The sequence below is a fragment of the Cherax quadricarinatus genome, chromosome 50 (assembly GCF_038502225.1).
Source record: "Cherax quadricarinatus isolate ZL_2023a chromosome 50, ASM3850222v1, whole genome shotgun sequence".
Lineage (NCBI taxonomy): Eukaryota > Metazoa > Arthropoda > Malacostraca > Decapoda > Parastacidae > Cherax > Cherax quadricarinatus.
In genome coordinates, this window is record NC_091341.1 from 28,746,282 (window position 1) to 28,773,090 (window position 26,809).

Genomic DNA, 26,809 nt, shown 5'->3' on the forward strand with positions numbered 1-26,809 from the left:
AGAGATTCTGGGATGAGTCGAGGAAGGTTTTATTAAAACTGACATTCCATAACAATGACCCAAACATACTTCCCTGTGGAGCACTGGCACCGATTGACTGATTTGTTGACTCTGTCCCACTGAAAACTACTTCTAGAGGCCTATCTTGAACGTTGTCTCTAAGGAAGCATAGTGAAGAGCCAGAGACTCCTAGTGCTTATATCTTTGCCACAGTCCCTGGTCTCAAACTTAGACGCACCAACAATGTCTAGTGCTACTACACAGCTGACCTTGGATTCCTCTAGTGACTAGTACCACACAGTGGCGAGGTTCAACAGCAGATCAGCAGCACAGTGACCTTTTTTTTGAAGTCATAATGAGGGCCACAAAGTGAGTGGTAGTCGAGAAACGTTGTCATCTGCTCTGAGATTATTGTCGCAAGAATCTTGCCAGTGTTTGACAGGAATTACATTGGCCTGTGCCGTTGATTTCCGTTCTTCTCTTCTTTTTTAGATCAGGGACTACATTTCCTTCTCTTCACTGAGAAGTCTATCTACACTGAGCTAGGTAGTGCTGATAGATGTGTCTCAGAAATGATGCTAGCTGGGCTGCAAATCTATTCAGAAATTTTGTGCTTACCCACAACCTTTTCTTGGTTCATGGATTAAGGAGATATAGTACTTTATCCTGCCTTATTGTCATCTCTGACAATTTTTGCGATTAGCAAAGGAGGGTCTCTTACTGGATCAGACACTTGCATCTTGGCAGCAAAGTGTGGAGCATAGAGATCAGTTTTCTCCTGAATGCTAGTATAGACGATCCCATCCTGCCGATTTAGAGGTGAAATAATTCCATCAGATTAATAAACTTGTCGGTCCATGACTAAAGTTCACCTAGTTTAAGGGGGGAGGAGCATGTTTGCCATCTAGAGCGGCCAAGTTTCAAACTTTTTCCATTTGCCGAGAGGCTTGCCTGTGCTGGTTCCTGCTATAGATAGTGGGATGCCTCGTATACGTTCTCCAAGCAGCGGCCTCTCGACAACGAAAGCCAAACCAAGAGTGATCTCAAGGCTTCGTCACACTGCTGGTGAGGCATGTATTTATATAAGAGATTAAGGATATGTTTAGTAGTTATAAACGTCACTTTGGAGATGAACATTCCAATCGGAGGTGGCAAGCTCCGAGGAAAGGGTCGACCAGTTTCCTCTTTCCGAAAGACAGGTTGTGGGTATTGATTCTTCACCTCATTCTTTTGGAATTCAGTGTTGCAAAGACTGCCTTGTGGTCAGGAGGATCCAACACAGCGGAGAGGTTTGTAAGTGACTAATGCCTTGAATTAGATCACTTACTACTAGGTCGAGAGAGGAACCAGAGATGTGACTAGGAAAGTCAACAAAATTTTCATGTAAAACACTCTTGGAAATTAATAATTTTTTTAATTATTAACACATGGGCTGTCTCCCACCAAGGCAGGGTGGCCCGAAGAAGAAAAACTTTCAACATCATTCACTCCATCACTGTCTTGCCAGAGAGGTGCTTTACACTACAGTTATAAAACTACAACATTAACACCCCTCCTTCAGAGTGCAGACACTGTACTTCCCATCTCCAGGACTCAAATCCGGTCTGCCGGTTTCCCTGAATCCCTTCATAAATGCTACATTGCTCACACTCCAACAGAAGGTCAAGTCCAAAAACCATTTGCCTCCATTTGCTCCTATCTAACACGCTCACGGATACTTTCTGGAAGTCCAAGCCCCTCGCAAACAAAACCTCCTTTACCCCCTCCCTCCAACCTTTCTTAGGTTGACCCCTACCCCGCCTTCCCTCCACTACAGATTTATACACTCTCGAAGTCATTCTGTTTCTCTCTACGTGTCCGAACCACCTCAACAACCCCTTCTCATCCCTCTGGATAATAATTTCGGTAATCCCACACCTCCTAATTTCCAAACTACGAATTCTCTGCATTATATTCACACCACACATTGCCCTCAGACATGACATCTCCACTGCCTCCAGCCTTCTCCTCGCTGCAACATTCACCACCCATGCGTTGGTAAAACTATATACTCATACATTCCCCTCTCCACAGACTCCTAAGTCCACCACTCACCTTTTCCCCTTCATCAGTTCTATGATTCACCTCATCTTTCATAGACCCATCTGCTGACACGTCCACTCTTAAATATCCAAACATATTCAACTCCTCCATACTCTTTCCCTCCAACCTGTAATCCAATCTTTCGTTACCTAATTTTTTGTTATCCTCATCACCTTACTCTTTCCTATATTCACATTTAATTTTCTTTTTCTACATACCCTACCAAACTCATCCACCAACCTCTGCAACTTCTCTTCAGAATCTCCCAAAAGCTTCGTGTCATCAGCAAAGAGCAACTGTGACAACTCTCACTTTCTCTTAGATTCTTTATCTTTTAACCCCACACCTCTTGCCAAAACCTTCGCATTCACTTCTCTTACAACCCCATCTAAATATATATTGAACAACCACGGTGACATCACACATCCTTGTCTAAGGCCTACTTTTACTGGGAAATAATCTCCCTCTTTCCTACATACTCTAACTTGAGCCTCACTATCCTCGTAAAAACTCTTCACTGCTTTCAGTAACCTACCTCCTATACCATACACCTGCAACATCTGCCACATTGCCCCCCTATCCACCCTGTCATACACCTTTTTCAAATCCATAAATGCCACAAAAACCTCTTTAGCCTTATCGAAATATTGTTCACCTATATGTTTCACTGTAAACACCTGGTCCACACCCTCTATCTTTCCTAAATCCTCCTTGTTCATCTGCTATCCTACTTTCCATCTTACTTTTAATTCTTTCAATAATAACTCTACCATACACTTTACTAGGAATACTCAAAAGACTTATTTTCTTAAAAAATTTTCACTCTTGTCCCCTTTGCCTTTATACAAAGGAACTATGCATGCTCTCTGCCGATCCCTAGGTGCCTTACCCTCTTCCATACATTTATTAAATAAAAGTTGACGTCGCTAGCAATTTTAATATGTTAACATTTATGTTATTTATGCTGAAGCAGAAGAGAGTCCACATTTTCCATCAGGAAGTTGATGGGGATCGGAATGTTGCCACTGAGGTCTGTACATTATACACGCTAGTTTTTTATGTACAGACAGCTAGGTTTCCAGGTGATTACGAATGGCAACATCAATGGGCTGTCATGTACACTTGATTGTCCAAAAATGTCTCAACGAGGACGATAATGTCAGGACGTTGAATGTTCACGAAACTGTGCGTGAGCTCACTAACATTGGTAATGAAGCCTCTAATGTTGATAGACAGGATGCTGATAGACGGGCTCCTCATGTTTGTGCTCAGCTTGACTAAATAGGTATGTAAGGTGCTTGCTCCTGAGACAGGGGCAAGCACCTTACATACTTATTGTGGCCACTATGACGTAGCTCTGTGGTCCTGTGCCAGGCACAAAACCTGTTGTGTAACTATAACCGAAGGGTAAGTACACATTCCATTAGTTGCATTATACTAGCGTGGGTAATATGAATATTATCTAATGAGGACTTTTCATGTTATGAACGCAGTAAAAAAATATCGACAACAGAAAAAATCAGACAAGCGCATAAAGCCGCTCCATCAGGGATACCCAGCAAACTTAAGTCTTGGAGAGGCAAAAAATAACCTATGCAACAGTTTGGTATCTTTATTTCGAAACGTTTCGCCTACACAGTAGGCTTGTTCAGTCGAGTACAGAAAAGTTGATAGAAGAGACGTGAAGACGATATAATCAGTCCATCACCCTTGAGGTTTTGAGGTGGTCAGTCCCTCCGTCTGGAGAAGAGTATTGTTTCAGACTCTGGAACAATACTCTTCTTCAGACTGAGCGACTGACCACCTCAGAATTTCTAGGGTGATGGACTGATAACATCGTCTTCACGTCTCTTCTATCAACTTTTCTGTACTCGACTGAAGAAGCCTACTGTGTAGGCGAAACGTTTCGAAATAAAGATACCTAACCGTTGCATATGTGTCTTACCCAACAACCTGTTGGTATTTTATACAATTTTAGCATTCAAAAAATAATCTTTACCGTTACAGTCACCCATAAGTTCTAAATTCATTTAATATTATATCTAAATATTTTATGCCATATACTTTCATAAAATAGAGAATATTTTGTCTGACAAATATAAACAAATGATTTATTATTTACCAAATTTACCGTACCTGGTATGAGTTGATGCTTTCTTCATATTTCGTCATTATATTTGCCATCGCTTTAACCTCCTTGTTCAGGCCGTCGATCTGTCTATTTTTCATCTGTTCTTGTTCCAGTAATTCAGTTACTGTTCTCTGATGTAGATTCTTTGAGAGAAGAAATTTGGCAATATATTAATTTTAACCTAACTCGCAACAGTACAAAGATAACAAATACGTATTTACAATTACAATACATCAACACTGATTTTTGTCTTTGTTGATGTGAGATAAACATTAATGCCGCTACGTGAAGCCTTAATGACAATAAGTATATAAACCTTGAAGGGTGGAGTGTAGTGTATTTATAAGGATGATGAAGCGAGGTGTGAGTCAAGACTCATCACTTCCTGTACGACAGAGAACTTTCCTGACCAGAAGTTCAGTTAAACTGTAGAAAATGCTATTCTGGTAGACAGTTTTTTTATCTCCTTGGTAATTAATGGGGTTACATTCCAATTTAATCAAGTTATTGTTGGAATTTCGGTGGATCTAGCAGCAGTGTTCAACTTGTCCTCTTCGCTGGTATACTTGTGTTCTGGGACGCATGTTTGGGGCTCTCCCAGTAATTTACCTAAATAAATTAATTTACAGTTTCTATGAAGAATAGTGCAAACTTCTGTGGATGAAGATGTTTCTGTCTCTTAATATCCACGATAACAGTAGAGGGATTGGTGGTTATACTGAATTTGCTATTGTTGTAGATCAAGATACCTTTTTTGGGTAGTGTCGAGTCTGAGAGAGCTGGTATATAAAGCTTGTTTTCAGTTCCTAATGGAGCAAAGAGGGACGTGTTCCTGCCTTGAACGCATCTTCCCGAGCTTACATTAACCCCTTTCATTTCATCGAGGACTGTCGACGAGAACTTTACGTATCATCTACGGCATCAGACCCAACACTGTCGATTAGAGGTACAGATCTAATTGTCGGCTTCTCTCTTCTCCATCTTATCTTTCTCATTCCACCTCCTTTCCCACCCATCTCTTCCCTCCCCTCTTACCCCTCCCCCTTTTTTGGCTACATTCAGCACCTTGAAATTATAGCTCCTTGCTTGAAGAAACAGTATCATTGTCCATCCCATCTAAGGATGTGTTGATCTGATTTCCGGAGATCCGGAGAGCGGCTTTGAGTGTTTTCAAGTTGACGGGTGTATCTCTGGAGGCTGTGTGTCGGTTCCGGGAGGTGGAGGCCGAGGCGGTAATGCCTCTCGTCAGGTTTTCGACCGCTCTGACTTATGTCTACCGAGGTGGCTCGGTGGATGTGAGGTTGTTATCCAGGATTAATCGTTTACTTTGAATGAGTTTCGAGAGTTTCTGTACTCTCTGAGCCCGGGAGTAGAGTAGGGATTGCGTTGTATGCAGCATCTGCACTAACGGCCGCGCCGAGGGTCATCTTGGACGTGGAGTGGGATATACAGTCTCTTTTTGTTTCTTCTTTGAGAATGAATCACTTATTCAACATTCATCACTGGCTGGTGAAACGTCGTCACAATAAACATTCCCAAAACTTGCACGTCTCATTCTTCAATCAGTCGTTCATTTAAATAATTTGTATTGTTTCTCCATGGAGTTATCACTTCCCGCACTTCCTTCATCATCAGCATCTTTACCTGACCCCAGCACGTACTAGGGTACACGTACACGGTACTAGCTCAGGTACACGGTACCAGTGTCAGGTACACTGTACTAGTGAACATTAAAATGGTATAAAATACCGACAGGTTGTTAGGTAAGACACATATGCAACAGTTAGGTATCTTTATTTCGAAACGTTTCGCCTACATAGTAGGCTTCTTCAGTCGAGTACAGAAAAGTTGATAGAAGCAGAAGAGACTTGAAGACGATGTAATCAGTCCATCACTCTTGAAATTCTGAGGTGGTCAGTCCCTCAGTCTGAAGAAGAGTATTGTTTCAGACTTTGGAACAATACTCTTCTCCAGACTTAGGGACTGACCACCTCAAAACTTCAAGGGTGATGGACTGATTACATCGTCTTCAAGTCTCTTCTGCTTCTATCAACTTTTCTGTACTCGACTGAAGAAGCCTACTGTGTAGGCGAAACGTTTCGAAATAAAGATACCTAACTGTTGCATATGTGTCTTACCTAACATACACTGTACTAGTCTCAAGTACACGGTACTAGCTCAGGTACACGGTACCAGCTCAAGTACACGGTACCTGAAGTCACCCATCTAACTCACAGGTATCTTATTGTAAAACACTGAACACTGCCCTGTGAGAACTGCCAAATTATATTATCAGTTCATCCTCTCTTAATAGATTGTGCTGTCTGTCAGCGGGCATACAGATGTTACTTCTGAGGTCTTCATTTCTCTATCACACTCTACCTGACCTCCTCGCTGAAAGTTCCACCTCTGACACAGACTCCCTCTTGATTATATTTTCCCTTTAGTATTCTCACTATCTTGCTAACTCTACTTCATGCACATGCTTACCACTGGTCTCTGGCCTTTGCATATTCCTTCTTAAGTACATTCCATCCTGCAGTGCTATACGACCCTTTCGAGTTTAGTGCTTAGTTTAATTACATTATTATTTCTTAGCTACCATGAAAGAATTTACCAAACAGAAAGATCATCAACATAACTTTGTTTATGCAGGAAACACACAGTTTTTTTTAGTCTTTGGGACTAAATCTATATTTACTAATTATTGAGAGACCTCCAGAAGCATATTTCAAAACAGTGGTATGCCAGTTTAGTGCACAACTTGTAAAGTACACTTCATTGTCCACCAAAATTTTCTGCATCATTTGTTACAGAGGAATGGAGCCCAAGTGACTGCCATGGAAACCAACATTCACTGGAGATGGAGTCCTGAATCAGCCCTCAACATTATAAAGAAATTTTAACACAATATTGGTATACACAGTTAGCAAAACTTCTGACCAAAAGACTTCTGGGATGTTTGGTAAATGATGTGATGACACCCACCTCAGTTACCAGTCACCTCACCTCAGTTACCACTCACCTCACCTCAGTTACTACTCACATCACCTCAGTTACCACTCACCTCACCTCAGTTACCACTCACGTCACCTCAATTACCACTCACGTCACCTCAGTTAACACTCACTTCACCTCAGTTACCACTCACCTCACCTCAGTTACCACTCACCTCACCTCAGTTACCACTCACCTCACCTCAGTTACCACTCACATCACCTCAGTTACCACTCACGTCACCTCAGTTACCACTCACCTCACCTCAGTTACCACTCACATCACCTCAGTTACCACTCACCTCACCTCAGTTACCACTCACCTCACCTCAGTTACCACTCACGTCACCTCAGTTACCACTCACGTCACCTCAGTTACCACTCATCTCACCTCAGTTACCAGTCACCTCACCTCAGTTACCACTCACCTCACCTCAGTTACCACTCACCTCACCTCAGTTACCACTCACCTCACCTCAGTTACCACTCACCTCACCTCAGTTACCACTCACCTCACCTCAGTTACCACTCACCTCACCTCAGTTACCACTCACCTCACCTCAGTTACCAGTCACCTCACCTCAGTTACCACTCACCTCACCTCAGTTACCACTCACCTCACCTCAGTTACCACTCACCTCACCTCAGTTACCACTCACCTCACCTCAGTTACCACTCACCTCACCTCAGTTACCAGTCACCTCACCTCAGGTACTTCACTATATACGCACCAAACATTCTCTCCCTGGCATGTCTATCTTTCACGTGATAAAGCCCTTCGTGTGGGCGAAACGTCATCAGTAATGCTTCCACGTACTTACATTTGCCTCTTTCACATCTAGTTGGTATTTCACACCACTTTCTTGTTAATTAATGACTGTTTCCTGGCATTTATTTTAAACTTACTCTGAAAGTATGAAGATAACTTAAAAAAACAGTATGCTTACTTGATTTAGAGAAGTTTTCTGGCTGTTTTCACTGAGTATCTCGGCCATGTGAGTCAGCTGTTGCTTAAGATCATTAATGGTCTTCATATTAGAAACGTCCTGCTCCAGAAGCTGTCTCACAAGACCCTCCTGCTCCTGTTGTGTTATGCATTTAGATGTCGTATTAATGTTGGTAGAATTACCGATTATATGCAAAGTAAAATGGCACAAGTGCAACTAATGTGACATTTTATTGTGGCAACGTTTCGCTCTCCAGGAGTTTTATAAGAACATGAGAAAGGAGGAACACTGCAGCAGGCCTGTTGGCCCATACTAGGCAGGTCCTTCACAATCCATCCCACTTATAAAACATTTGCCCAACCCAATTTTCAATGCCACCCTAGAAATAAGCTCTGATAACTCTATCCACTCGAATATGCAAGTCTCACTCAAATCCAACCCCTCCCACTCATATATTTATCCAACCTAAATTTGAAACTACCCAAAGTCCTAGCATCAATAACCCAACTAGGTAGACTGTTCCACTCATCAACTACCCTATTTCCAAACCAATACTTTCCTATGTCCTTTCTAAATCTAAACTTGCCTAATTTAAATCCACTACTGCGGGTTCTTTCTTGGAGAGATATCCTCAAGACCTTGTTAATATCCCCTTTATTAATACCTATCTTCCACTTATACACTTCGATCAGGTCTTCCCTCATTCTTCGTCTAACAAGTGAATGTAACTTAAGAGTCTTCAATCTTTCTTCATAAGGAAAATTTCTAATGCTATGTATTAATTTAGTCATTCTACGCTGAATGTTTTCTAACGAATTTATGTCCATTCTGTAATACGGAGACCAGAACTGAGCTGCATAATCTAGGTGAGGCCTTACTAATGATGTATAAAGCTGCAGTATAACCTCTGGACTTCTGTTGCTTACACTTCTTGATATAAATCCCAGTAATCTATTTGCCTTATTACGTACGCTTAGGCATTGCTGTCTTGGTTTAAGGTTGCTGGTCACCATAACCCCCAAGTCCTTTTCGCAATCTGAATGGCTAAGTTGTACATTATTTAACTTGTAAGTTGTGGACACTCCCGAGCTTCAGAACCTTGCATTTATGTACATTGAACTGCATCTGCTACTTTGCTGACCAGGTATTGAGTTTGTCTAAATCCTCCTGAAGTTCCCTGATATCTACGTTTGAATCAATTTATCCTACCTATCTTTGTATCATCGGTGAATTTGCTCATTTCTCAGTAACTCCCTCATCAAGATCATTGATACATATTATAAACAACAACGGGCCCAAGACTGATCCCTGTGCTACGTCACTTGTTACAGATCCCCACTTGTGGACGCTCTCTGCTTCCTGTCTGTGAGCCATGACTCGATCCACGAGAGCACTTTTCCCCCAATGCCATGAGCTGCCACTTTCTTTAACAGTCTTTGGTGCGGAACTCTATCAAAAGCATTACTAAAATCTAAGTAAATAATATCAAATTCTTTATCGTGATCAACAGCCTCAAAAGCTTTACTGAGGAAAGTTAATAAATTAGTTAGACAAGAACGACCTCTCGTGAATCCATGCTGAGTATCATCAATCAGATTATGCTTATCCAGATGGGTTCTTATAATCTCAGCTATAATTGACTCTAGTAATTTGCCTACAATTGAGGTCAGGCTTATTGGGCGGTAATTTGACGGTAACGACTTGTCCCCTGTTTTAAAAATAGGAATTACATTAGCCATCTTCCACATATCAGACACTACACCTGTTTGAAGAGATAAATTAAAAATACTAGTTAATGGTTCACAGAGTTCTATTTTGCATTCCTTAAGAACCCTTGAAAAAATCTCATCAGGTCTCGGCGACTTATTTTGCTTCAGTCTGTCTATTTGTTTCATAACCATTTCCCTAGTGACTGTGATGTTACATAATTTATCTTCTTCTGGCCCACTATAAAAAAATTAATTACTGGGATATTGTTAGTGTCTTCCTGTGCAAAAACCGAGAGAAAATAATTATTTAAAATCGAGCAAATTTCATTCTCTTTGTCAGTAAGATGCCCGTAGTTGTTTTTAAGGGGACCTATCTTATCTTTAACTTTTGTTATATACACCTGGAAAAAACTTTTAGGGGTTAGTTTTCGAATCCCTAGCAACTTTAATTTCATAGTCCCGTTTAGATTTTCTTATCCCCTTTTTAACGTCCCTCTTAATACCTAGAAGAAGCGAATATCTTGAGTCAGCTAAATGCTTGTGTTTTTACATTTAACGAATAATTTATTGTGATGATGACAACTCTTCAAGTAAACAATGAAAAATATTCATGAACGATATTTGCAACTTTTGATCTTGTAAGTGAAGATACAGTCATTGGAGAGGTAATGATACGTGTATGAGAGGTAATGATATACGTATGAGAGGTAATGATGCGTTTATGAAAAGTAATGATATACGTTATAAGAGGTAATGATACGTGTATGAGAGGTAATGATACGTGTATGAGAGGTAATGATATACGTTATAAGAGGTAATGATACGTGTATGAGAGGTAATGATATACGTATGAGAGGTAATGATATACGTATGAGAGGTAATGATACGTGTATGAGAGGTAATGATATACGTATGAGAGGTAATGATGCGTGTATGAGAGGTAATGATATACGTATGAGAGGTAATGATACGTGTATGAGAGGTAATGATATACGTATGAGAGGTAATGATACGTGTATGAGAGGTAATGATATACGTATGAGAGGTAATGATACGTGTATGAGAGGTAATGATATACGTATGAGAGGTAATGATGCGTTTATGTGAGGTAATGATATACGTATGAGAGGTAATGATACGTGTATGAGAGGTAATGATATACGTATGAGAGGTAATGATATACGTATGAGAGGTAATGATACGTGTATGAGAGGTAATGATATACGTTATAAGAGGTAATGATATACGTATAAGAGGTAATGATATACGTATAAGAGGTAATGATTCGAGTATGAGAGGTAATGATATACGTTATAAGAGGTAATGATATACGTTATAAGAGGTAATGATATACGTATAAGAGGTAATGATTCGAGTATGAGAGGTAATGATATACGTTATAAGAGGTAATGATATACGTTATAAGAGGTAATGATATACGTATAAGAGGTAATGATACGTGTATGAAAGGTAATGATATACGTATAAGAGGTAATGATACGAGTATGAGAGGTAACGATTTACCTATGAGAAGTAATGATATACGTATGAGAGGTAATAATATATGATAAGTAAAAATGTAGGTAATGTTGCAAGATAATGTTTAATACTAACACTAACATATGACATGTAAACGTATAAATGCTGAGGAAAAACAATGAGAATAATGAATTAGAAAAAGGTGTAATGGGGAAGTTTTGGTCTCTTATATTTGCGTGTTTAGGGAGTTACAGTTAATGGGGAAAAAAACAAGAAAATGTCATACGTATCATTCTCAAAGTTAATTTAACCGAAAATAACGTAACAAATTATTCCTTAACCTAATTTAGCAAACCTTTGCTTAGTATGCCCTAATTCAGGGGTAGTGAAACTAGAGCGTGTGTGCCCAAGGTCAGGTGCGTGCCCAAGGTCAGGTGCGTGCCCAAGGTCAGGTGCGCGCCCAAGGTCGTGTGAGGGCCCAAGGTCGTGTGTGTGCCCAAGGTCAGGTGCGTGCCCAAGGTCGTGTGAGTGCCCAAGGTCGTGTGAGTGCCCAAGGTCGTGTGTGTACCCAAGGTCGTGTGAGTGCCAAAGGTCGCGTGAGTGCCCAAGGTCGCGTGAGTGCCCAAGGTCACGTGCGTGTCCAAGGTCGTGTGAGTGCCCAAGGTCACGTGCGTGCCCAAGGTCGTGTGAGTGCCCAAGGTCGTGTGTGTGCCCAAGGTCGTGTGAGTGCCCAAGGTCGTGTGAGTGCCCAAGGTCGTGTGAGTGCCCAAGGTCGCGTGTGTGCCCAAGCTCGCGTGGGTGCCCAAGGTCGCGTGCGTGCTTAAGGTTGCACTCAAAAAACAAAACAACTGCTGGCAAGCAACATGTGTGCCCAACATGTGTGCCCAACATCTGTCCTTCTGGAACTTAGGATAACGGAGTTGTAATCAAGGTTGTCAGTTTATCTCTGTTTTGAAAAATAAAAATCAGGGTTAGAACTTACTGAACGAAGTGAATTATGGGTTCACAAGGCTACTTATGTACACAAGGCTACTTATGTACACAAGGCTACTTATGTACACAAGGCTACTTATGTTCACAAGACTACTTATGTACACAAGACTACTTATGTACACAAGGCTACTTATGTTCACAAGGCTACTTATGTACACAAGGCTACTTATGTACACAAGGCTACTTATGTACACAAGGCTACTTATGTACACAAGGCTACTTATGTACACAAGGCTACTTATGTACACAAGGCTACTTATGTACACAAGACTACTTATGTTCACAAGACTACTTATGTACACAAGACTACTTATGTACACAAGGCTACTTATGTTCACAAGGCTACTTATGTACACAAGGCTACTTATGTACACAAGGCTACTTATGTACACAAGGCTACTTATGTACACAAGACTACTTATGTTCACAAGACTACTTATGTACACAAGACTACTTATGTACACAAGGCTACTTATGTTCACAAGGCTACTTATGTACACAAGGCTACTTATGTACACAAGGCTACTTATGTACACAAGGCTACTTATGTACACAAGGCTACTTATGTACACAAGGCTACTTATGTACACAAGGCTACTTATGTACACAAGGCTACTTATGTACACAAGGCTACTTATGTACACAAGGCTACTTATGTACACAAGGCTACTTATGTACACAAGGCTACTTATGTACACAAGCCTACTTATGTACACAAGGCTACTTATGAACACAAGGCTACTTATGTACACAAGGCTACTTATGTACACAAGACTACTTATGTACACAACGCTACTTATGTACACAAGGCTACTTATGTACACAAGGCTACTTATGTACACAAGGCTACTTATGTACACAAGGCTACTTATGTACACAAGGCTACTTATGTACACAAGACTACTTATGTACACAAGGCTACTTATGTACACAAGACTACTTATGTACACAAGGCTACTTATGTTCACAAGGCTACTTATGTACACAAGGCTACTTATGTACACAAGGCTACTTATGTACACAAGGCTACTTATGTACACAAAGCTACTTATGTACACAAGGCTACTTATGTACACAAGGCTACTTATGTACACAAGGCTACTTATGTACACAAGGCTACTTATGTACACAAGGCTACTTATGTACACAAGGCTACTTATGTACACAAGACTACTTATGTACACAAGACTACTTATGTACACAAGGCTACTTATGTACACAAGGCTACTTATGTACACAAGGCTACTTATGTACACAAGGCTACTTATGTACACAAGGCTACTTATGTACACAAGGCTACTTATGTACACAAGGCTACTTATGTACACAAGGCTACTTATGTACACAAGGCTACTTATGTACACAAGGCTACTTATGTACACAAGGCTACTTATGTACACAAGGCTACTTATGTACACAAGGCTACTTATGTACACAAGGCTACTTATGTACACAAGGCTACTTATGTACACAAGGCTACTTATGTACACAAGGCTACTTATGTACACAAGGCTACTTATGTACACAAGGCTACTTATGTACACAAGGCTACTTATGTACACAAGGCTACTTATGTACACAAGGCTACTTATGTACACAAGGCTACTTATGTACACAAGACTACTTATGTACACAAGCCTACTTATGTACACAAGGCTACTTATGTTCACAAGGCTACTTATGTACACAAGGCTACTTATGTACACAAGGCTACTTATGTACACAAGGCTACTTATGTACACAAGGCTACTTATGTACACAAGGCTACTTATGTACACAAGGCTACTTATGTACACAAGGCTACTTATGTACACAAGGCTACTTATGTACACAAGGCTACTTATGTACACAAGGCTACTTATGTACACAAGGCTACTTATGTACACAAGGCTACTTATGTACACAAGGCTACTTATGTACACAAGGCTACTTATGTACACAAGGCTACTTATGTACACAAGGCTACTTATGTACACAAGGCTACTTATGTACACAAGGCTACTTATGTACACAAGGCTACTTATGTACACAAGGCTACTTATGTACACAAGGCTACTTATGTACACAAGGCTACTTATGTACACAAGGCTACTTATGTACACAAGGCTACTTATGTACACAAGGCTACTTATGTACACAAGGCTACTTATGTACACAAGGCTACTTATGTACACAAGGCTACTTATGTACACAAGGCTACTTATGTACACAAGGCTACTTATGTACACAAGGCTACTTATGTACACAAGGCTACTTATGTACACAAGGCTACTTATGTACACAAGGCTACTATGTACTACTTATGTACACAAGGCTACTTATGTACACAAGGCTACTTATGTACACAAGGCTACTTATGTACACAAGGCTACTTATGTACACAAGGCTACTTATGTACACAAGGCTACTTACACAAGGCTACTTATGTACACAAGGCTACTTATGTACACAAGGCTACTTATGTACACAAGGCTACTTATGTACACAAGGCTACTTATGTACACAAGGCTACTTATGTACACAAGGCTACTTATGTACACAAGGCTACTTATGTACACAAGGCTACTTATGTACACAAGGCTACTTATGTACACAAGGCTACTTATGTACACAAGGCTACTTATGTACACAAGGCTACTTATGTACACAAGGCTACTTATGTACACAAGGCTACTTATGTACACAAGGCTACTTATGTACACAAGGCTACTTATGTACACAAGGCTACTTATGTACACAAGGCTACTTATGTACACAAGGCTACTTATGTACACAAGGCTACTTATGTACACAAGACTACTTATGTACACAAGGCTACTTATGTACACAACGCTACTTATGAACACAAGGCTACTTATGTACACAAGGCTACTTATGTACACAAGGCTACTTATGTACACAAGGCTACTTATGTACACAAGGCTACTTATGTACACAAGGCTACTTATGTACACAAGGCTACTTATGTACACAAGGGTACTTATGTACAACAAGGCTACTTATGTACACAAGGCTACTTATGTACACAAGGCTACTTATGTACACAAGGCTACTTATGTACACAAGGCTACTTATGTACACATGGCTACTTATGTACACAAGCCTACTTATGTACACAATGCTACTTATGTACACAAGGCTACTTATGTACACAAGGCTACTTATGTACACAAGGCTACTTATGTACACAAGGCTACTTATGTACACAAGGCTACTTATGTACACAAGGCTACTTATGTACACAAGGTTACTTATGTACACAAGCCTATTTAAGTACACAAGCCTATTTATGTACACAAGGCTACTTATGTACACAAGGCTACCTATGTACACAAGGCTACTTATGTACACAAGGCTATTTACGTACACAAAGCTATTTATGTACACAAGGCTACTTATGTACACAAGGCTACTTATGTACACAAGGCTACTTATGTACACAAGGCTACTTATGTACACAAGCCTATTTATGTACACAAGGCTATTTATGCACACAAGGCCAGTTATGTACACAAGGCTACTTATGTACACAAGGCTACTTATGTACACAAGGCTACTTATGTACACAAGGCTACTTATGTACACAAGGCTACTTATGTACACAAGGCTACTTATGTACACAAGGCTACTTATGTACACAAGGCTACTTATGTACACAACGCTACTTATGAACACAAGGCTACTTATGTACACAAGGCTACTTATGTACACAAGGCTACTTATGTACACAAGGCTACTTATGTACACAAGGCTACTTATGTACACAAGGCTACTTATGTACACAACGCTACTTATGAACACAAGGCTACTTATGTACACAAGGCTACTTATGTACACAAGGCTACTTATGTACTTAAGGCTACTTATGTACACAAGGCTACTTATGTACACAAGGCTACTTATGTACACAAGGCTATTTATGTACACAAGGCTATTTATGTACACAAGGCTACTTATGTACACAAGGCTACTTATGTACACAAGGCTACTTATGTACACAAGACTACTTATGTACACAAGACTACTTATGTACACAAGGCTACTTATGTACACAAGGCTACTTATGTACACAAGGCTGCTTATGTACACAAGACTACTTATGTACACAAGGCTATTTATGTACACAATGCTACTTATGTACACAAGGCTACTTATGTACACAAGGCTACTTATGTACACAAGGCTACTTATGTACACAAGACTACTTATGTACTTAAGGCTATATGTGTACACAAGGCTACTTATGTACACAAAGCTACTTATGTGCACAAGGCTACTTATGTACACAAGGCTACTTATGTACACAAGGCTACTTATGTATACAAGGCTACTTATGTACACAAGACTACTTATGTACACAAGACTACTTATGTACTTAAGGCTATATGTGTACTCAAGGCTACTTATGTACACAAGGCTACTTATGTACACAAGACTACTTATGTACACAAGACTACTTATGTACACAAGACTACTTATGTACACAAGGATTCTTATGTACACAAGGCTACTTATGTACACAAGGCTACTTATGTACACAAGGCTATTTATGTACACAAGTCTACTTATGTACACAAGGCTACTTATGTACACAAGGCTACTTATGTACACAAGGCTACTTATGTACAAAAGGCTACTTATGTGCACAAGGCTGCTTATGTACACAAGGCTACTTATGTACACAAGACTACTTAGGTACACAATACTACTTATGTACTTAAGGCTATATGTGTACACAAGGCTACTTATGTACACAAGGTTACTTATGTGCACAAGGCTACTGATGTACACAAGGCTACTTATGTACATAAGGCTACTTATGTACTTAAGGCTATATGTGTACACAAGGCTACATATGGACACAAGGCTACTTATGTACACAAGGCTACTTATGTACACAAGACTACTTATGTACACAAGGCTACTTATGTACTTAAGGCTACTTATGCACACAAGGCTACTTATGTACACAAGGCTACTTATGTACATAAGGCTACTTGTTTACTTAAGGCTATATGTTTACACAAGGCTACTTATGTACACAAGGCTACTTATGTACACAATGCTACTTATGTACACAAGGCTACTTATGTACACAAGACTACTTATGTACACTAGGCTACTTATGTACTTAAGGCTATATGTGTACACAAGGCTACTTATGTACACAAGGCTACTTATGTACACAAGGCTACTTATGTACTTAAGGCTATATGTGTACACAAGGCTACTTATGTACACAAGGCTACTTATGTACACAAGGCTACTTATGTACACAAGGCTACTTATGTACTTAAGGCTATATGTGTACACAAGGCTACTTATGTACACAAGGCTACTTATGTGCACAAGGCTACTTATGTACACAAGGCTACTTATGTACACAAGGCTACTTATGTATACAAGGCTACTTATGTACACAAGACTACTTATGTACACAAGACTACTTATGTACTTAAGGCTATATGTGTAGTCAAGGCTACTTATGTACACAAGGCTACTTATGTACACAAGACTACTTATGTACACAAGACTACTTATGTACACAAGACTACTTATGTACACAAGGCTACTTATGTACACAAGGCTACTTATGTACACAAGGCTACTTATGTACACAAGGATGTACACAAGGCTACTTATGTACACAAGGCTACTTATGTACACAAGGCTACTTATGTACACAAGACTACTTAGGTACACAATACTACTTATGTACTTAAGGCTATATGTGTACACAAGGCTACTTATGTACACAAGGTTACTTATGTGCACAAGGCTACTGATGTACACAAGGCTACTTATGTACATAAGGCTACTTATGTACTTAAGGCTATATGTGTACACAAGGCTACATATGGACACAAGGCTACTTATGTACACAAGGCTACTTATGTACACAAGACTACTTATGTACACAAGGCTACTTATGTACTTAAGGCTACTTATGCACACAAGGCTACTTATGTACACAAAGCTACTTATGTACATAAGGCTACTTGTTTACTTAAGGCTATATGTGTACACAAGGCTACTTATGTACACAAGGCTACTTATGTACACAATGCTACTTATGTACACAAGGCTACTTATGTACACAAGACTACTTATGTACACTAGGCTACTTATGTACTTAAGGCTATATGTGTACACAAGGCTACTTATGTACACAAGGCTACTTATGTACACAAGGCTACTTATGTACTTAAGGCTATATGTGTACACAAGGCTACTTATGTACACAAGGCTACTTATGTACACAAGGCTACTTATGTACACAAGAGTACTTATGTACACAAGGCCACTTATGTACACAAGGCTACTTATGTACACAATGCTACTTGGTTCTTGCCAGTAGGGAAACACTAATTAATAATCTTGAGGTTAATGATGAGCTTGGGGAGAGTGATCACAAATCACTCAGTTTTAATATATCATGGAATTCCCCTAATAATGGCAATCAAGTCTCCGTCCCTGACTTTCGCTTGGCTGATTTCATAGGACTGAAAAATTACTTAGGTGGGCTGAACTGGAATGACCTGACTAAGGGTCAGGTAGGTGGTGATGGTTGCCGATATGATGCTTTCCAGGGCATAGTTCTAGCTGCTCAGTCAAATTATGTTCCAAATAGGGAAATCAGATCAAACAAAAATGATCCTAAATGGATGAACAATAGATTAAAATATCTGATTGGTCAAAAGAGAGGCATATATAGGCAAATCAAAAGAGGAGAGGGGCAATTAAGAAATCGATATATTCAGTTATAGAGAGAAATAAAAAAGGGAATTAGAAAAGCAAAAAGAGATTATGAAGTTAAAGTTGCAAAAGAATCGAAGACTAACCCAAAAGGATTCTTTCAGGTATACAGAAGTAAGATCAGGGACAAGATAGGCCCACTCAAAAGTTCCTCGGGTCAGCTCACTGACAGTGATAAGGAAATGTGTAGAATTTTTAACACATACTTCCTCTCAGTTTTTACACAGGAGGATACCAGCGATATTCCAGTAATGATAAATTATGTAGAACAGGACGATAATAAACTGTGCACTATTAGGGTCACAAGTGACATGGTCCTTAGGCAAATAGATAAATTAAAACCTAACAAATCCCCAGGCCCTGATGAACTGTATGCAAGGGTTCTAAAGGAATGTAAAGAGGAGCTTAGCACACCTTTGGCTAATCTTTTCAACATATCACTACAAACTGGCATGGTGCCAGATAAGTGGAAAATGGCAAATGTGATACCTATTTTCAAAACAGGTGACAGGTCCTTAGCTTCGAACTATAGACCAATAAGCCTAACCTCCATAGTGGGAAAATTTATGGAATCAATAATTGCCGAGGCAGTTCGTAGCCATCTTGAAAAGCATAAATTAATCAACGAATCTCAGCATGGTTTTACAAAGGGGCGTTCCTGCCTTACGAATTTATTAACTTTTTTCACTAAGGTATTTGAGGAGGTAGATCATGGTAATGAATATGATATTGTGTATATGGACTTCAGTAAGGCTTTTGACAGGGTCCCACATCAGACAAGCACCTAAAGTCAGTTCCTGATCAGCCGGGCTGTGGCTCGTACGTTGGTTTGCGTGCAGCCAGCAGCAACAGCCTGGTTGATCAGGCGCTGATCCACCAGGAGGCCTGGTCACAGACCGGGCCGCGGGGGCGTTGACCCCCGGAACTCTCTCCAGGTAAACTCCAGAGACTATTGAGGAAAATTAAGGCACATGGAATAGGAGGAGAAATTTTTTCCTGGACAGAGGCATGGTTGACAAATAGGCAGCAGAGAGTTTGCATAAATGGGGAGAAATCAGAGTGGGGAAGCGTCACGAGCGGTGTTCCACAGGGGTCAGTGTTGGGCCCCCTGCTGTTCACAATCTACATAAACGACATAGATGAGGGCATAAAGAGCGACATCGGCAAGTTTGCCGATGACACCAAAATAGGCCGTCGAATTCATTCTGACGAGGACATTCGAGCACTCCAGGAAGATTTGAATAGACTGATGCAGTGGTCGGAGAAGTGGCAGATGCAGTTTAATATAGACAAATGCAAAGTTCTAAATGTTGGACAGGACAATAACCATGCCACATATAAACTAAATAATGTAGATCTTAATATTACGGATTGCGAAAAAGATTTAGGAGTTCTGGTTAGCAGTAATCTGAAACCAAGACAACAGTGCATAAGTGTTCGCAATAAAGCTAATAGAATCCTTGGCTTCATATCAAGAAGCATAAATAATAGGAGTCCTCAGGTTGTTCTTCAACTCTATACATCCTTGGTTAGGCCTCATTTAGATTATGCTGCACAGTTTTGGTCACCGTATTACAGAATGGATATAAATTCTCTGGAAAATGTACAAAGGAGGATGACAAAGATGATCCCATGTATCAGAAACCTTCCCTATGAGGATAGACTAAGGGCCCTGAAACTGCACTCTCTAGAAAGACGTAGAATTAGGGGGGATATGATTGAGGTGTATAAATGGAAGACAGGAATAAATAAAGGGGATGTAAATAGTGTGCTGAAAATATCTAGCCTAGACAGGACTCGCAGCAATGGTTTTAAGTTGGAAAAATTCAGATTCAGGAAGGATATAGGAAAGTACTGGTTTGGTAATAGAGTTGTGGATGAGTGGAACAAACTCCCAAGTACCGTTATAGAGGCCAGAACGTTGTGTAGCTTTAAAAATAGGTTGGATAAATACATGAGTAGATGTGGGTGGGTGTGAGTTAGACCTGATAGCTTGTGCTAACAGGTCGGTTGCCGTGTTCCTCCCTTAAGTCAATGTGACCTGACCTGACTAGGTTGGGTGCATTGGCTTAAGCCGGTAGGAGACTTGGACCTGCCTCGCATGGGCCAGTAGGCCTTCTGCAGTGTTCCTTCGTTCTTATGTTCTTATGTTCTTATGTACACAAGGCTACTTATGTACACAAGGCTACTTATGTACACAAGGCTACTTATGTACACAAGACTACTTATGTACACAAGACTGCTTATGTACACAAGGCTACTTATGTACACAAGGCTACTTATGTACACAAGGCTACTTATGTACACAAGGCTACTTATGTGCACAAGGCTACTTATGTACACAAGGCTACTTATGTACACAAGGCTACTTATGTACACTAGGCTACTTATGTACACAAGGCTACTTATGTACACAAGGCTACTTATGTACACAAGGCTACTTATGTACTTAAGGCTATATGTGTACACAAGGCTACTTATGTGCAAAAGGGTACTTATGTACACAAGGCTACTTTTGTACACAAGGCTACTTATGTACTCAGGGCTACTTATGTACACAAGGCTACTTATGTACACAAGGTTACTTATGTACACAAGGCTACGTATGTACACAAGAGTACTTATGTACACAAGCCTACTTATGTACACAAGGCTACTTATGTACACAAGGCTACTTATGTACACAAAGCTACTTGTGTACACAAGGCTACTTGTGTACACAAGGCTACTTATGTACACAAGGCTACTTATGTACACAAGGCTACTTATGTACACAAATCTACTTATGTACACAAGGTTACTTATGTACACAAGGCTATTTATGTACACAAGGCCACTTATGTACACAAGACTACTTATGTACACAAGACTATTTATGTACACAAGGCTACTTATGTACACAAGGCTACTTATGTACACAAGGCTACTTATGTACACAAGACTACTTATGTACACAAGACTACTTATGTACACAAGGCTACTTATGTACACAAGGCTACTTATGTACACAAGGCTACTTATGTACACAAGGCTACTTATGTACACAAAGCTACTTATGTACACAAGGCTACTTATGCACACAAGGCTACTTATGTACACAAGGCTACTTATGTACACAAGGCTACTTATGTACACAAAGCTACTTGTGTACACAAGGCTACTTATGTACACAAGGCTACTTATGTACACAAGGCTATTTACGTACACAAGGCTACTTATGTACACAAATCTACTTATGTACACAAGGCTACTTATGTACACAAGGCTACTTATGTACACAAAGCTACTTATGTACACAAGACTACTTATGTACACAAATCTACTTATATACACAAGGCTACTTATGTACACAAAGCTACTTATGTACACAAAGCTACTTATGTACACAAAGCTACTTATGTACACAAAGCTACTTATGTACACAAGGCTACTTTTGTACACAAGGCTACGTATGTACACAAGAGTACTTATGTACACAAGGCTACTTATGTACAAAAGGCTACTTATGTACACAAGGCTACTTATGTACACAAAGCTACTTATGTACAAAAGGCTACTTATGTATACAAAGCTACTTATGTACACAAGGCTACTTATGTACACAAGGCTACTTATGTACACAAATCTACTTATGTACACAAGGCTACTTATGTATACAAGGCTACTTATGTACACAAAGCTACTTATGTGCACAAGGCTACTTATGTACACAAAGCTACTTATGTACACAAGGCTACTTATGTACACAAGGCTACTTATATACACAAAGGTACTTATGTACACAAGGCTACTTATGTACACAAAGCTACTTATGTACACAAGGCTACTTATGTACACAAGGCTACTTATGTACACAAGGCTACTTATGTACACAAGGCTACTTATGTACACAAGGCTACTTATGTACACAAGGCTACTTATGTACACAAGGCTACTTATGTACACAAGGCTACTTATGTACACAAGGCTACTCATGTACAGTAATCATCAATAGTAACCAGAGGGAGACACAAACACAGGAGATTAATTAATCTGTATATTTCGATGCATTTCTGGGATCCTCTTCTGCTGCAGAGGATCCTCATACACAGACCAATTAATCTCCTGAGTTTCTGTCCCCATGTGAGTTATTATTTAACAATTTAGTTATTCATGAACAACAGTGTTGAAGTTCTTTGTTCAGTGTTCGGTTGAAATTCATCTGATTCTAATAATAGAAAAATTATTTGTTAGAAATATCTGACATTGTGTGGATTTTTAGATTTATTTATAGATTTGTTTTGTTATTTTACTAACTTGAACACCAAATTTTAGGGATCTGGTGAAAATTAATGTTATGTTTAGTAAAATATTAGCCTATGAAATCTGACTAAAATTTTTGAACGTGATGACAACACTTAAAAAACGTAACTAATCTTGAATTTCAAGAGAAAATTCGCATTCAAAATTGACATTTTTCGAATATCAGTGATTGAATTAATGAAGTTTACTAAGTTCAGGTAATCTGAAGTAACTTAAGAATTCATAATCTGTGTCGACAGTCTAACATTAGACAAACTGATTTTGTAATTGATGCAGCGGATAAATGTAGATAATTTTGAGATGCAAACTTACGAAGCTGTTCAGTCTGGTGATCAAATTTTTTGGATTAGGAGCTGAGGTAGAAGAGATCAGTTAGTAAGTGGATCACTGTCGAATATATCAGAAACTGAGGCTGTGAACCTGGCCTCTCAAGGGAGGTTCCTTGATTGTAGATGAATGGTTCAGAGAACCGACACGTTGATAAATTAGACACATGTGCAACTCTTGGGTATCTTTATTGAGGAAACGTTTCGCCACACAGTGGCTTCATCAGTCCATACAAAGGAGAATCATGAAGAACAGAAGAATGAGGTAATCAATCCCTCAACCTTGAGTCGATGTGGTCAGGCACATATGCTGTATTCTATTCAAGATTGATGGACTGACCACATCGACTCAAGGTTGAGGGACTGATTACCTCATTCTTCTCCTGTTCTTCACGATTCTCCTTTGTATGGACTGATGAAGCCACTGTGTAGCGAAACGTTTCCGGAGGTTCCTTGATGCTGGTGAGGGGTTCTTGATTTAAGGATTTTCTCCAATTCCATGAATCGAGCCTGAATGCCTTGCATTCCCCTGATTTCTACGTTTGAGTAAAATAAAATCCACTACACACCTGGAGTGCAGGAGACAAACGTAACTGCCGCCTAAACCACATTATTGTGCTCAGCATGTATCTAGCTAGGTCCGTTTCAACCTGTCCTCAAAGGTGTGGACCTTAAAAGACGTCCTTTTTAAATATAGACCCTAGCCAGTACCTTGTAAAGTCGCGTATCGGCGCCCCCTCCCCTGGACCTTGCGTTCCTTTCCGCGTCCAGAAGTCCTGAGCCTCTATCTGCCTAGCGATTGGGTTTAGCCCTGGTAATATCCTTTCCACTCATGAACGTTCCTTTCATCCACCTATTCTTCCACTATCCCCACTTCCTCACTCACCCCATTAGGGGTCGTACCTATTCTCTCTTATTCAAGGTTTGTTTCTCGTGAGTCCTACCTTAAATGTAGCCTCCGCTTGCTGCTGCCTTTGTTGCTTCTCATATAAGCGATCCAATTCTGCTCTCAGAGTGCTGATGGTAAGCTGGTCGTTTGTCTTTTCTTGTGCAAAATATTTTTCTTTATCTTTAAGATGGCTCTGAAAAAATACACATACATATATTAGCAAGTGACTTTGTTAGACACCTTTAATGATTCATGGAGAAATTGATCTAAGAAATTAGATATAATTTTTACAGACGGGTGAATTGATTGTGAGTGTATATGTGTGTACACTTTGTCGTCCTTATCTGCTGTTTATCACTAGGTTGTCTTGGGAACCTGCAGGTAAGTAAAGGAGCGCAAGGCTCTCTTCCAAAAGTAAAATCAAATATTGTGTTAAAAGGCTGAAAATCACACAAATAATCTCATAAAGTTCTGCTGTGTGTGTGAGCATCAATTGAGTCTTTAATCCACTGAACTTTGATAATTAAAAGTGCCTTATTTGCTAAGAAAAATTTCATTTATGACATCATAAACCTCTGCTATATCTTCAACTGTCAAGTGACACTCGTCAAGCAGCAAGTAGCCCTGTCAGCAGGTAACTGTCTGCCTCGTGTCATAGCTTCAGTGAGCAGCCTGCATAAATATGATGTCACTTTGACTGGCAGTTTGTTCACTCCAGTATGGCGTATGCTTCTAAGACTCCCTGTGTCTTCCCTGCCGCGACTCACTCCACACACGCCGGCAGTGACAGCCCCAGCGACAGTACCAGTCGAGAAACGTCCTCCTGAGTCACTTGCCAGAAGTTCTGCTCAGTTGCCGAATATTGACGATGCCTCACTCGAGAGTACCAGGAAGTTGTGCCCCAGGATGAGTGAAACCTGCAGCGACTACTACAATGACTGCTTCACGGCTCCAGAGGAGACCTACCCTGTTATGTCACAGCTCAGCTGCAGCGATGTCTCCTGTGTTGTAGTGTCTGTCCAGACGAAGGAAGGTGTCCAGTGATCCCATCGATGCTCATTGCCTTGGACCACAATTTTTTTTAGTATACCCCACTTTTTTTTCTTCCCTCCCTGTAGGAAGCTTTTTCCATGTCCAGAATAAAAACATCATATATATATATGACGTGCCGAATAGGCAGAACTTGCGATCTTGGCTTAAATAGCAACGTTCATCTTGCCATATAGGACAAGTGAAAATTTGTGTATACAATAATTTCGCCAAAATCATTCTGAACCTAACGAAAAAAAAATATATTTGATTGTGTTTGTTTAGTATTAAATTATTGTAAAAGCATTTAGAATATATTTAGTTGGGTTAGGCTAAAATAAATTGCTCTTGTTACAATAAGGTTAGGTAAGTTTTCTAAGATTATTTTGGTGGAAAATTAAATTTTTTTACATTAACATTAATGAAAAAAAATATATCTTTAAACGTATAAGAGAAAAATTCAGAAAGGACTTAATTTTAAATGAGTTCTTGCTAATTGACAATTTTACATATTCGGCAAGACATTATATATATATATATATATATATATATATATATATATATATATATATATATATATATATATATATATATATATATATATATATATATATATATATAATGTTTTTATTCTGTTCTGTGCCCTGTTCCTGCGACAGAGAGACGAGTTTTTTTTCTTAACCAAACATGGTCATGGTCGACTATGTGGTAGGTGGCTGAGTGAAATGTAGATTGTAAGCCTACATGCCTAGATTTTAATAGTTTCCACCAGGGGTCAAGCCTGGTGGGCATGCCACATCAAAGGGCATCACCCTGCCTCTCCCTCACTCGGCGTCCAGGCATCCTAGAGTCAACAAGGCCTACTACTGTGTGCCTCGTGGGCATGGCCCCCCACCCGGGGCCAGGACAACTTAAACACACTGCCTATGTACCCAAGATTTCACAAATAAAGTAAGAAGCCTCCGAAACCTTTATCATTCATTCCTGCTACCAACAACGACATAAAAATCTTATTATATATATCTTTGTGTATTCACAGAGATATACACCTCTCAGTACGTAAATAAAAACACAAATTCTCAGTGTGAGTTTGACACTGTGAAATACACGTCTTTATAATATGAAGATGTAGTGACTATAATCCATAAACATTAGACAGTTTGTTAAAGA

General features: G+C 39.7%; 1 protein-coding gene across 1 annotated transcript in view; it reads right to left on the reverse strand.

Annotated features, from left to right (window-relative positions):
• LOC128695339 (uncharacterized protein MCAP_0864) overlaps window positions 1-26,809 on the reverse strand; it is a 139,459-nt gene that overhangs the window by 1,363 nt on the left and 111,287 nt on the right. Inside the window, exons 11-13 of the mRNA XM_070095364.1 lie at window positions 24,666-24,803; window positions 8,157-8,291; window positions 4,219-4,356 (exon numbers count right to left, since the gene is read on the reverse strand). Coding sequence (XP_069951465.1) covers window positions 4,219-4,356; window positions 8,157-8,291; window positions 24,666-24,803 — 411 coding nt within the window. The remainder of the gene's footprint in view (window positions 1-4,218; window positions 4,357-8,156; window positions 8,292-24,665; window positions 24,804-26,809) is intronic.